This window comes from Parus major, chromosome Z (assembly GCF_001522545.3).
Source record: "Parus major isolate Abel chromosome Z, Parus_major1.1, whole genome shotgun sequence".
NCBI lineage: Eukaryota > Metazoa > Chordata > Aves > Passeriformes > Paridae > Parus > Parus major.
Window position 1 is genome coordinate 57,741,187 of NC_031799.1, and position 14,561 is coordinate 57,755,747.

Genomic DNA, 14,561 nt, shown 5'->3' on the forward strand with positions numbered 1-14,561 from the left:
AAACAACTGAGTTAAATTGCTGCTTATATGGTGCAAGGAAAGTCATGTGCATTTTTTTCAGTAAGATGAATTCAGGAGAGTCTACTCAGCTGTCGTAGGAGAATATAGCACTTCACATTAGTCCTGAGAATTGGATGAAAGCAAGTGTTGGAAGAAGTATAAAGGCTGTCATTCCAGACTCAGTAAAGAAGACATAAACTTTTAAGTAGAATTAACTGTTTATCAATAGTTACAGAGGATAAAAAATAACCTTAAATTGATTTGAAAAGGATTAACCAAACGCAAATGCGTGTACATGCATACTTCTGACTGGTCTCTATGCTCTGTTTTGATGACTTTTGATGGGGTTTCAGCAGTTAAAACTCTGCACTGTTTACGTTTCAAACTCATATCAGTTTTAGCTCATATCAAATCAAAATTGCAAAGGTAAATTTATGGAAGTAAAGGCTTTAGATCTGAGTGTGATTGTGTGTGTGATATTGTTCTTTGAGACAGCTTCACAGCTCTTGCTCAGTCTCTTTTGAGTAGGTTGAGTTTGGAGAAAGATGATACAGACAATACTTTCAAAAGCAGATGATCTATATATGTGTTAGCCTGCGTCTGGAAATCATGCCTAAAAAGGCAGACAGGTGTTTATAAATATAAATGTATATAAACTATAAATGCAGTTTTCATTTTTTAAATCCTTTACCATTTAGTCCAGTGTGAAAGGACACCATGGCTCCACTAATCAGTGGTATCTGCCACTGTTTGTCCACTCTTTCCATCCTAATCCATGCTTCCTATCTGATGGTGTAACTTCTCTGTTTGTGTATGTAAACACTATCAAGACAAAGTTTATGGGAGCAAGCAATCTTTAGCACTAAAGGAAGGTTTATGTGCCCATAAACTTGTTTGGGTTTTATCTCCCTCTTACTTTTATCTCCCTCAGTCTCTATGAAAAATTGTGCAACTTCTTTATGAGCTTTGCTGGGTGTAAAGGCCAAAGCCATCATTGTCACAGTAACAGGAAAATAATTTTGTGTGTGTGGTTGGGCCTGCATGAAATTTTTTTTAGGAGTTGTGCAGAAAAGACTATTAGCAGTTCACAAAAATACCAAAAACTGAGCGAGACAAGTCCTCAGGTGGATTAAGCTTGCAAAGTTCTCATGAATTTGGCCCCATGTTGCTAATACAGCATGATCTGGGCATGAGAATGCTGCAAAGCGGGTGCTTTGGGAATAACTAAACCTATGGAATAATGTATTACATTCATTTTCTGAAGGTGGAATGAGACTTGTGGAATTAAGGCACAGTGTTCCCTGACTGGCAGAGTATAAGTAAGCACACCCAGGAGGGCAGAATGAGCCCTCTGTTCCAGTCCTGTGGTTGTGTTAGGAGCGGCTACCTGAGAGAGATTCAGCAGCATTCAAATGTAGAACTTCACCACATCATCGCGTTAGTGGTTTACCTTTGCAGTTGATTTGCATATTCTGGTTTTTTTTTGTAATGACAGAACATGAATCAAAATAAATGATGGGAGCCATTCTAAAGAAGCATTTTAACAACACTTCTTTTTATATGCAGGCAGCTGTGGCTGCTGAGCGTTTGCATGCATTGTGAGCACCACCAGTGAAACTCATGCCAGCAAGTTCAAGTGAAAACTCCTTTATTCAATAACTTTAGGAAATAGATAAGAGGCTCTGTCTACACTTCTTAAGCTAGAAATCTCCAGTGTGAATCTTTGGGAATTACAAGTGCTGGGTATGGCACAGACACGCTGGTAATATCTGAGCAGCACTGTTTCAGAAGGGCTACTGACAGATCTGTATGGAAAGACAGCCTGCACAGATTTCAGAAGGTGAAGGGCCAGATCCTCAAGTCTGACAGCCGAATGAATTTTCTTGATGCTATGTCAATTTATGGGAGCTGATGTTCATACTGACAGTCTCTGATAACTGTATCAAAGCTTTATCAGAGTCACTTCAGTTTGAACAATGAGTCCGAAGTGTGTCACTTGCTCATTTCAGCTTTGTTTCTCATGTGCATTACAAGAACTGCTCCTTACATCTTTAGCAGTACTATCACTCTCCAGCAGCAGTATCTTTGTAGTATATTTAAGAATGACTCAATGAAATTACTTTCTCTCAAGCTTGATGGCTGGGTCATTCCACCTCTCTTTTTGGGAAGCTTACTGGAGGCAAGAACTAGAATTGGCAGTGAAAAGAGAAGGTTCTGGGGAGAACTTTTAGTGGCCTCACAGTACCTAAAGGGACTCTAGCAGAGCTGGAGAGACTTCTTACTGATAGGACAAGACGGAATGGCTTCAAACTGCCGGAGAGCAGGGTTAGATGGGATACTGGGAATAAATTCTTTCCTGTGAGGGTAGGGAGACCCTGGCACAGGTTGCCCAGAGAAGCTGTGGCTGGCCCATCCCTGGAAGTGTTCAAGACCAGGTTGGGCAGCACTGGGAGCAACTTGGGATAGTGTAAGGTGTCCCTATCCATAGGAGGGGGTGGAATGAGGTGATGCTTAGGGTCCCTTCCAACACAAACCATTCTGTGATTTTATGGATCTATGAAATAGCAGGCCAATGAAATTACCCAAGAAGGTGAGTTAAAGCTGTAAGACTAATTAAAGTGATAAGACAAGATGAGGCTTTGAAATTTTAATGCCTTGTTCCATCAACAAGGATGCTTCTGTGAACAGGCAAGAATAGATAAGGGAATCTCATTTTAACAGGAATGATGGACAGTGACTTACAACACTAAAATCTTCAGGGGTTTGTACATCTATACCCATAACCACACAGATACAAGCATGCTTTGCCATGCACTAGCTCATTATTCTTCTCCTGGGTGCACTTAAATGTCTGCACAGCCAAGGTATGAGATCAGTGCTGGCAGGAGAATCTGTCTGTGCCAGAAAATGGGGCTGCTGTTCATCCACCCTTTGCAGAGAGGGGAGGTGGAAGTCTGTGCACTGCCTCTGCTCCATCCCCTTCTCCAGCCTCACCCACGACAGCTCCAAGGCTTCACACCACAATAGATGAGTTCACTCAGACAGGAAAATGCACTCATTAGTAAACAAGCATTTTAGCACCAGCACAAAAGTTTCATCTTTGGAGGCTAAAAAAGCCTAAAAGCTCTGGTGAGATGGGCCAGGTTGGTCACAGTGAAGCCACTTATCAGTGTGTCACACCTGAGAAATTAATGGCACCACTCAGAGTTAATAGCTATGCTGCTGACGCAAATACATCAGTTCTGGCCGTCAGGTACCTGTCTCACTCATACACTGCAAAAACAGCTGCACTGATTTAGGACAAGGGTTTCTCTAACCTGTTATTTTCTCTTTAATAGGGTTCGCAAGCAAGCATATAGGGAAAAAAAGAAGGCAAAACATACCATCCTTTTTTCACTTCCACAATGCCTTCACCAATATGAAAAGAAATTTCGCAGATGTGAAATTGCATATTGTCTCCTAAAATATAACAAAATCTAGTAGCTCTCTATAGAGAGCAGTGATGATGAATTATTTTTAATGAATATATTTAAGTGTTTTGCTTTTGTTTTCCTTTTTCTTTATCCTTCTTCAAACCTCAAAAGCCTATTCCTAAAACTGCTGTCCTCTTGTTACTCTAAAAAGCCTTCTGCTGACTTTTACTTTTCAGTTATGATCTAGTTAAAATATCCAGAATAATGAGGCAAAATAAACATCACAAGTCAATGGGGTACTGCAAGTTGGTCCAGTGTTTATTTCCCAAGCCCTGTTTTGCTCTTTGGAAACAGAGTTTTTGATTCCGAACGGACAAATGAACTAAGGAAATGTTGGGGTCTCAAATGGTTGTGTTTTGAGCAGTGCTGTTAATACATTATTGTGCAGACATATCCAAGAAAAAGTTTTGTTTTTCAAAAAAAGTGAAACACAAAAAGCCTCAAGAACTTTTATTCTAACTCCATCCAACAAAATCTTTAAGTTGAAAACCAGATGCAATGGGGGAAAAACATGCAACAGTTGCTGGATATAGATTAAATGATGAATTCATGTATTTAGTCAAGACATTTTTACTTGTTTTTAAAAAGAACCATGCAAGTTTTCCACTCATATGTTAAAAATGATAATATTTCTTGACAGGAACACCCAAGTAGTTTTGTGAATAACTTCCATATAGTAACACGTAGCAGAGACAGCACTTTGTACTTTAGAGTGCCCTCACCAAAAGAAACTGTCTGAAGAGATGAAGGTGCATCTTTTTCCTCTTTTAAAAACTTTTTAAAAGTTCTTTAGTAAACAATAAGAAAAAATAAAAAAAACCCCTCAGTTCCCACGGGAGCGTACCATCAAGGGCTACTACACTGTCCGAGGGCTTAGACAGTACAAATACTCTCTGTTGAATATTGAGTGTTTTGTATACTCAAAATCTCAGAGAATTTGACAGTATTTGACCTTACATGAATACATATAAATGCAAATTTCAGAGCACTATCTGTAACCTAGCCTATGTTTACTATGTGATCTCTATATCTGTGGAACAGTGTCTTCTTCTACCAGAATCTCTGAGCTCTGGCTTCTCTCCCACTGTGTCAAAGTTCAAATTTCTTTCTCTGCCCAGAAGTAAAGAAGCAGGAGGAAATACTGAAACATGCTTGTGGCAGGGGTGGGGTTAGCAGCATGATAGCTAACCCACAGAGAATGGTGGGGGTAGGGGGGAAGAAGGTTATTTTTCTTGCAATACAGCAAATATTACCTAAGGCGGGGGCGGGGGGAAGTGGGCCAGAAAAAGGTAAAACTTACTTTGATAAATACTGGCCTGAAGTAATATTCCTTTCATCTGTGTCCATGCAGTTCATTGTACTAGGAATGAGAGCCAGTTCAGGCTGGATCATGGTGGCTGCTGCCACAGCCCTGGCTACCAGTTCCATGGCATCCTGCACATAATGCTCGAAGACTGACTGAGTTGTCTTGCCATGAGCGATGAGACCGAGGGGCAAACCTTCTGTCCTCAGCTCTTCCACATTCTGTGAATCCCCAATAATCCAGTGCAGCTCTGGAGGCATCACACCAAACTGTGTGGTTATCTCAAAAATCTTCCGCGTTTTCTCCATGTCACACCCTAACATAACCATGGTCGACGTTGTGTCTTTGATGCTCTCCAAGAAAAACTGCAAGTAGTTCAGAAGGTCACTGGCTGAAGTGAGGTTTGCTGTTATGTTTATAATGGACCCCAGGTGGAATTGGGAGCTTTGTTGTGTGAGGAAGAGGAAATCTGTGATGTTCCATTCCTCCTGGCATAGCATCAAGCTGAAATTATACCAGTTGTTCATTGCAAGGATAGAGAAAGTGACGTCAGCATCAGAACTCATTGAGTTTTCCAAACTCATCTGCAGGTGAAGGGGGTTCTGTGGTTAAAAAAGTGAAAGACAATGATCAGAGATATACTGGACACAAACTAATGAGTCTCATTAATTTTTATACACTCCTTTAGTTCAAAGTAACCACCAGCCAATCAGTAGAACTGTGTGTGCAACAGGAAAATTTATACCCACCTAGTTTAAATGGACTGTGATTCATAGGCTTCCTCTGCTAGCTTGACTCAACTGCAGCAGTCATTAATGAGCCTGTTTCTGAGAATATGTTTTTCTTTCTACCATTTGTCCTTTTGAAGCATTCTAAAGCAAAGATTTGCCTGCACCCCTCACAGGGATATGAGAAGGCATTTCCCTACTGCTCTAGCTCAGCCAGACCTATTTACAAACTAATGGTGAAAAGTTCTTTAGTAAACAATAAGAAAAAATCAAAAAACCCCTCAGTTCCTTTTATTATAGCTATTTTTGTGTGTGTGTGTGTGTGTGCAGTTGGGGGATTTTTTACAGACCTATGAGTAACCTAATAAAATGGTTCTACCATCAAAGCACATCATGTACTGCCAATGAAACAGGACAAGTTACTGAATGCACAAGAGGCTAAGATATGCAGACTGTGATTTCTGAGGTAGAAAATATTTGATAAATAAGCATTCCTTACTCATTTTTTCCATGTCATTGATACTATTATAGAACTTAACCCATTATCTTTCCCAGTACTATTGGCCTTGGTTTTATCTTTTTCAGGAAAGGAGGGAGGATTTGAGGCTAACTCCTCTGTTCTCTTAAGGTGAGTAGATCTCATTATTTGATCATTCTTTACCATTACTCTCATTCCTCTCCTTTCTCTGGTCTTAAAAATAATTTTTTATTTACAGTTTTAATGAGAAAGGAAAGAAGTTAAAGATTCCAAGAAATTTCTCACATTTGCTATGAAAAAATTCTCTGCACTAAAAATGTTTCTACCAGGTTTTTAGCTATCATATTTTATATTACTCCAACTTTTGCTTTTAGTTGAGAACTTTACAGTCTTCCCTGCAGCTTTCCTAAAGAAGTTGTATCACTTTACACTGGCATTTGATTCCAGCCATTAGACTGTCCAAAAAATATCATGCCTGTTCCAGTGCATTTTTTGGTCTGTGAGATCTTCCTTGTGACTTTATGTCAGCATTTGTCTGAATTCATGTGCACTCAAATTGTATTACCCTACACAGGCACCTAGATTTTATCTCTTTATCCAATATTTTACTAAACTATATTAGTAAAACCTACTACTTAGGTCTGTACATCCTTCTCGTCCATCCTCAGTAGTTAATGTGTACTACATGATGGACCAAACCTTTTCAAAGTCGATAAAAAATGACATTTTGCTTTTAAAATATTTTACTGATAATAACAGGCTCCAGTTTGTATGGATCTTAGAAATGCATTCTGAATTCATAATAATACAATGAGTCAATTTACAGTAGTTTTACCAAATAAAACCCCAAGCTCTCCAACACAGATGTAAGGGGTGAAATGGCAAAAAAAACCCCCAAACCCCGAAGAGCTATGTACTGGTTATGAGCAGCAAGCCCTCATTGTGTTAATTTGCAGTTACACTAACTCATTGTCTGTTTTCCAGATAGTTTAAATTCAGAGGTTGATTTAAAAAAAATGCTGTAATTGAAGATATTCTCAGTTCTTTTTGTTTTCTCTTGGGTTTGGTACCTGTGGCCCTTTTTTTTTTTAATTTTACCAAGACACAAGAACAAGCTAATTAAATGCATCACCGTCCACAATCGATGCACATCATGTATGGCCAGCAAGACACAAGACACTCTTTGATAAAGGACAAGTTACTCAGTGCACAAGGAGATAACCTGTGCGGAACTTCTGAGTTCTGAGCTGGAAAACATTGCCTACTAACTAAAACACATGATTAGTTCAGGAGGGAAATAAAGCACTGTGCATAGTGGGTTTGGGAAGCTGGTTTGAATAAACTAGTCCCTGCAAACAAAATCACAACAAACTTTTTTTCTGAGGTTATGAGATAATCAGGTAAATTAACTCCAGTTTGTCTCTTACTGCAAATAGATGGGAGTAGAAATTACTAGCCTTGCCCTCTTTGTCCAAGAGTAAGAAGTACAAATGTTTTTTACACAATGATCCACCTCCCATCAGGAAAACTCTACAAGCTTTAGTTAATTTGAGTGTTAATACGAGTGATGAAGAAATGAGTTTTTCAGTATACACAGAACATACAAAGGACAGCACACGACCTGACCATATCTATGCAAGGAGAAGCAAACAACTTCAGCATTTCAGAAGGGTAACATCCCAAGCACAGTACTATGGCTATTATGGGACAGGCTCAGGGATCAACTAAAAAAATCTACCAGATGCAGAAAAACAATCTAAGAGTGACAGATGTTTTCAGTAACAGCTGTGTCCATACTGCTGCATCAAATCGCCCGGGAAACAAAAAGCAAACTGGGGCTTTTGTATGGCTTACCTTGTCCTGGGTCTGGTTTTGGTAGCTGACAATAAGCTCTCTCATACCCTGCACTCGATGTTAGGATCCCAGCACATTTGGGGAGAAGGAGTATCCAGGCATATCCAGGAATATTGCAGTAGGCATAAAATTGTGTGAGCACTGGCTCTCCACCTCACCCTCAGGTTTAGCTCTTTGAAGACCTCTATGTCCTCATGCCAAAAGCCAGCGCACATGCAGTTTCACAAATGCAAGACTGCTTCTGCTCCTCTACAAAATGATTCTTCCTGTATTAGAACACTTTGAACTGATGAATGTCCACACCTGAGGATCACTGGGCATTATCCTGGGGTCCCCAGGCTCACATGGTCCAGCGAACCTGAAACTGCCTCAGGGCCAGATAAATGGATGTAATCTTAGCCAGCAATGCAGGTGAAGGCAGTTTCCACCTAGCTGGGAGTTCTCAGGTACAGGGCTGGACTCTCCTACAGAACCACACCCACAGGATTATGGGTGAGACACTTCTCCTCCCTCAACAAAGGTGTTATTTGAGATAACCTGTCTTGGACTGAGCCGGCATGTGGAAGTGCTCCTCAGACTGAGACTATCTGTGCTTCAGACATCACCTTCAGGAGCCCACAGATGCACTGACACAAGCACTTTTCATCACTGTGATTTATTAGCTTCTAAATTCCCTCCTAAGGTGCTTGAAGGATAAACATTCAGCCCTGAAAAAGCAGCAGTCTCTTTTCTCTTTTAAGGAGTACTGGACTACAAACCTGTCTTCAGAATCTTTCTGATACAATGGCATACATACAATTTAGTCATCAGGCATTACTTCTGCTTAAGTTTCAGCTAATTGTCTCCGCACAGCATGAGAACACCGCTGTAGGTGTTGGGAAGGAAATGTAATCAATGTTTCCTTTGTACTGGGACTCGGGGAAGGGAATGCTTCCAAACAAGGAAATGTTTGGATTTAATGCCTTCCTAATTATATTTTGAAAAGATTATTTGCCATTTGTATGTAGGTTGCAGTTGAAGAAAAACACACAGAAGCCGTATTTCAGTAGGGAGCCTTTGATATTACAGTGTTCTTAATGCTTTTAAAGATTTTTTGTTGATTTGTCTCTCTTTAAAGTCAACAATTACTGCTTTTTAATGAACAACTTATACAAATTATTTATTAAATCACTCAGTAGTAATTGCTGAGAAAGTGTAATTTCATAGTGAAGGCTTCTGACAACTGAAATTATAATTTTGATGTGTACAACATTTTAGTAATCATGGAACAGAGATTTATGATATTTCATCTGTGTATTTCATCACCCTTATTAAAGTTCTAGGGCAAACTCCTTCTTTACCTGCCTTTGAAATTAGTAGAGTTTGACTATTTCAGTTTAAATGACAAAGCTCACATGGAAATTCAGTTCAAATCTCTTTAAATTTGACTTTAGGCTGCCATTGAAGACTGGTGATCTGCATTGTTTTTTCTCAAAACTACACAAACGGACAATTAAGCCTTATTTGAATAGTGCTAATTGTTATCTATTTTTACTATCTATGTGTTTACATAGTGCCACTAGCAGAAACATCTTCTATGTCCACGAGTGCTTAATTTTTTATTGAACATCACCAGCTCTTTTATAAACCAGCCATGAGCACCTGAATTCACTGTTTACTCGGTAAAGAACAGGCATTGAATCTTTAATTTCTGACTAATTGCCTTTGGATCAGATGCTGACAGTCTTTCCACTAACTTTCAGTGGGCTCTGGACCAAGCCATTCATGTTATATTAAGCTTTACACGGTCTGATGTGTCTCTTCTCCTGCCCATCAGCAGACACTATAACTACTGATTTGCTTTTTGTATCCCAACCAGAGTGGTTTTTACAGGTTTTTCCCATTGCCTGTGACACCTGAGAGAGCAGATTCATTTAGCAGCTGAAAGACGGTTTGCATTTCATTAATGCAGTATTTTCCAGGCCTCCATTTTATCAGTTTGCAGACCCATCCTTGTAAATCTTGCAAGCACAAGTGCCTGGAGCTGGGCTGACTTGCACCCGAAGGATCTGGTCATTTATCCATTCATCCGAATTTGTAATGCTAATTAGGCATAGTCACGGTGACATTTTATTTGACATTATAATAGCTTCATTAGCAGAGTTAAAAGCATAGACGTGAACATTGTTTTGCTAACTGTGCAAAAATAAACAACACACAGAAAGTTTTATTCCCCTCTGACTCTTGTGAGCAAAGGCAGTGCTTACATCTATGTATGTATGTATGTATGTATGTATGTATCTATCTATCTATCTATCTATCTATCATCTATCTATCTATCTATCTATCTATCTATCTATCTATCTATCTATCTATCTATCTATCTCTCTATGTGTGTGTGTACAAGAATATACATTTTTTATAAGAAACACAGAAGAGGAGACAGACCATGTAATTACATCAGAGAAAGTTCCACTGAAGGAAAAAAGCCCTCCTGGCTTGCAGTGCTACTGTGGGGACTCGCAGCTCAACAACAGCTCTGAGCAAGCTGATGCCACATATTCAAAAACTGGGAAGACTGTTTTTTCCATGGTTGAAATCAGAAAATTTGAGCCAAAAGACCAGTTCCTTAAAGTCTATGGCACTTCCTCACTTCATGCGATAAGAAAAGGTGCTACTTTAATGCTATTTTATCTTTCCAATGTCTGGTGCCTGTGCTGAAATGGCACTCCTTCAAGGAGTTTGTGCTGGCAGCTGACCTACTGTGGGAAGTCCGGCCCCCTCTCCTGACCAGCTGTCAAGGTGTCCCCACTGCACCACATCCCAGTCCCTGCCCAGCCCACCGGTTGCTCCAGAGGGGAAGTGTGCTCCAGCTGCAGCAAAAAACCTGCTCCGCCAGCACCACTTTGCTGCTTCTGCTATGCAGACTTCTGGTTCTCTGGGGAAGAAAATCCCAGACCTGCTTTGGACCAAAAACAAGTAAGATGATGCCAAAAATTCCTTTTTTCCTTGTCTTGTCCACCTGTCTCCTTATACACCCTTGTTTGACCAAGACCATAATTTCAAATTGGTTTGGTCCCCACACTGAAGACTATTCTTTTGGGTTTAAAAGCTTGGAAATAAAAGCTTTCTTAGACTAGCCAGAGCAATCCTGATTCCGGCAGCAAAGAAGCCTGGCATCCATCCAGGCAATGCTTACATGCAAATCCTAAAAATGCACTGACTGCTGATTTTAAAAATCACCATACCACAGGAGTTAGCTTAATTTAAATCTTGACTTAGTTTGTCTTGAAAATTACTTCTTTTGTTAGACTAGACAGACATTACTTGAGGTCACTTTCTCTAGTGCTACACAAAAATACTCCAAACTAATCTGAATATGTACAGCTCTCTACAAGGTCAAAGAGGCAATGTAAAATATGAACTTTCAGCTGGTCTTGGAAAGTAGGGTCCACTGTTTATCTGAATAGCCACTTATAAATTATCCTAAGTAATATGACTTCCAATCTTCAAGGTGTTCTTTGCTCCAGCAAGAAAAAAAAACAACCCCACATTCAAAATTCAATACAGAACATTCCATACCGAACCAAGAAAAAGAATAGTTATCCCTTCCCTAAAATTTGCCTTTATAGTTTAAAAAAGGGCCCATGGCCACTTGTGCAAATAGACCAGGGAGAGCTGTGCTAATTCTCCATGATATTTCTGTACAATTTGGATGGGAGGAAGTGGTGGCTGGGTCTATGTCTGTGGTGCTCACACCCAGGTGCCACAGGATTGTCATCAGTGTCCAAAATGTCCTTGCAAACATTTGAGCAAAAGCTACCAGGAGATGCTGTGTGTGGAGGTCAGAATGGACAACTGAAGTGGGTGAGCCAGAAGGAGCTGCCCCAGAACAAGTCTTCCCATACCTGTAAAGAACACAAAACACAGTGGCTGTTCCACTAAGAGCATCTTTGGGGTTTCTTCTGATTGTCACTCTGGGCCTGGATAATTTTGTTTAGCAGAATTTAATCCTCCCTTTAAGAAGAAAGAGCATTCTACTGAAGCAAAGGCCTTCAGCAGACTGTCTAGGGATGTCTGAGTGCTTTTCTCTAGAGAAGCACCTCACAAGCACTGGTGCATTGCACATCCTGACTATCAGTCCAAAGGGATCCATTTCAGAAGAGTTCTGAAGCAGGCAGTCTTTAGTTTTCCCATGTGTTATTCAGGCAATGCACAGGGGTGGGGCTTTTTTCCCCCCAGTTTTTGGTTCAAGAAATCCAACTTCTCATAGCAGCAGAGCTGAAACAGCAGCAGGATGTTGAAACAGATACTACAAGTACTTTGGGCTCTCTGAAATTTGTCTCCTTGCTCCTCACATCTGAGGTGTGATAGAGGAAGACTATTGTTGTAAAGAAATTTGGTAAGACACCAGTGCTGCTGGTTTAATTTGAAGAGAACTATTAATGCAGATACAGGGACACTCTGTGTGTGCATCAGCTAATGGAAGAACTCTCATTAGCTTTTTAGAGTGATTACCAACAACCCCAGACCAAAGATATAGGTGTGATCAGGCTGCAGGAATAAAATGTGAGTTGGACAATTGAGAAATAAGACTTTGAAGGCTGATGAAAAAAACCAACCAAACAGGGTTATATTGAAGATCCTCAGAAGTGAAATCACAAGGTAACTACAAAAAACAACACTGCCAGCACAGAATGGCACCAAGAGGTGTCAGGGCTAAAAATCACCCCTCAGCAGCGGTCAGATACTGGCCACTAGGAGATTACAGCCTCGTGAGCTGATTAAAACAGGATTTACAAAGAACAAAGGACAGCTACCCTGAGTGTATTAAACGTACCACATACCACGAATGTGGTCATAAGGTGCGACTGCAAACAAATGGGGAATGGGCAAGTAAATATACTAGGCAAGCAGGAAGCATTAATGAATATATAGAAGAGACCAAACTTGGGAGAAACTCCCAAAATCAATATAATGCTCCTGCCTTGAGAAATCCTAGAACACAGATTACTTTCCAGTCACAACCCCAGCCCAGGGAAACAGGCACATATGCTCTGTCTCTAAAGATCTGGGAAGCCAGAGGATGATCTCAGAGATACAGGGACTCTGACTACAACATTTTGAACTGCATTGTTACTGATTATGAGCTGTGCCACTTCCATAATTCCCCTGCATCATTGGGACCAACAGTATCACTTTGCTAGCAGTGCTAAGACCTCAGTTAGGCTAACAATGAATTCCTGGCTTTGCACATAGAATGGGTTTCTAAAGCTCACATTAATTGAGTGTAATATTTGCTCCAATGTCTTGCTCTTGAGGACCGCTGCTAACACAGCACAAGAGCTGATAGGGAACTTGGCAGCCAGGGTTGTAATTATGATGCACATTGCCAAGCACTGCTCCACACTGGGCTCCTTGGCACACCATCCCTGCCAGGCTCCTCAGCATAAAGGGCTCTTTAATCAACACTCCCATCTTTGCCTTATTTCAGCAGCTTCCACCTTCCCATCAGTAAGATGGACCTGCTGCAGCATATTGCTGGAAAATGCTGCATTTACAGAGGCACAACAGGCTGTGAGTATTCCTTCTGTATGACCTAACTTTTTTGGCACAAGCGAAACAGTGACTGGACAAGAAGAAATTAATTCTGGAAGGAAATGTAGAATAAAAGGAGAGAGGGTGTGGAGAGGGCTGATTCATGCTGTGTTGGTAAAAGGAGTCTGATCCCATTTTACAAAAGCAGCTATTGCCCTCTCAGAGATGTACCTGGTGTATGCACACAGCATTTAATCCAATTAGATTATATTCACCATTAACACCTGCAGCAAGGAATAAAATCTGATGGAGCACCGTCTTCACTTATCAGTGCAATTACAGCATGGCTTGAAAGTATTTTCAACCCTTCCTGAGCATTTGTATTCCCCATACCCTCAGCAGCTCTGTCCCCAAGAAGAAGTTTACTTCTTCTTCTGCCTGTTGAAGAAATACTCATGCAATGATACACAGGGCAGCCCTGAAATGATAGCTGTATATGGCAATATACAGCAGGGGAAATTAATGCTGACCCATCTCCCATTCGTCAGAAAGCCAGCACCAGCTCATCATCACATCCTCTTCTGCTGGGCCTTGCTCCAGGCATGTTTCACAGGATTAATTTTAGCTACAAGGGCATTTTGTTCTATATTGATTTTTTTGTATGAAAGAAAGTTGAGAATTAAGCTTGCAAAGCCTGATCTCTTAACTCTATTAAATGAGGCCAGGGTAGATTAAGTTAGTAGTTCATCTTTCTGAGGCTAGGCATTAAAAACATGACTCTAAGGTGAATTCTTGGGTGTACATGGCTTGGCTTAAAACCAGCATTAAAATTTAAACAGCTTCACTTGAGGTTCCTTATTTAATACACCAAGGATTTAATTAGAAAGATGGGAAATTAGAAAAAATGAGTTAAAATTTGCTATCAGGGCAGGGGATAAGCAGGGAAAAAAAATCAAACATCTCCTTTAAAAACAAATACAGTCTGCAAGTGATGGGATGCAGGCAGCTGACAAAGAGGATGGGGCACTGGAATGTGCTGTCCTGAGTGGACTTGAAATGCCTCTTGCTGCTCAGCTGAAGCCCAAAATGCTGGGCAGGGTCAGAGGGTCTCATCCTGCATGAGCATCCTTAGCTCGCTGGGTACCTTTCACTAATCAGGCAGTGATGCTCCCTTCCTCAGCAGGGGCAAACCCAAATAAACTGGGAGC

General features: G+C 40.5%; 1 protein-coding gene and 1 long non-coding RNA gene across 3 annotated transcripts in view; one reads left to right on the forward strand and one right to left on the reverse strand.

Moving 5' to 3' along the window:
- Window positions 1-10,083, forward strand: part of LOC107216436 — a 41,062-nt gene extending 30,979 nt beyond the window's left edge. The window contains exon 5 of the long non-coding RNA XR_004500472.1: window positions 6,090-10,083. This is a non-coding gene — a long non-coding RNA (uncharacterized LOC107216436). The remainder of the gene's footprint in view (window positions 1-6,089) is intronic.
- Window positions 1-14,561, reverse strand: part of GRIN3A (glutamate ionotropic receptor NMDA type subunit 3A) — a 66,050-nt gene that overhangs the window by 37,009 nt on the left and 14,480 nt on the right. For both annotated transcript variants that reach the window (XM_015653591.2, XM_015653592.2), the window contains exon 2: window positions 4,774-5,378. In XM_015653591.2, coding sequence (XP_015509077.1) covers window positions 4,774-5,378 — 605 coding nt within the window. The remainder of the gene's footprint in view (window positions 1-4,773; window positions 5,379-14,561) is intronic.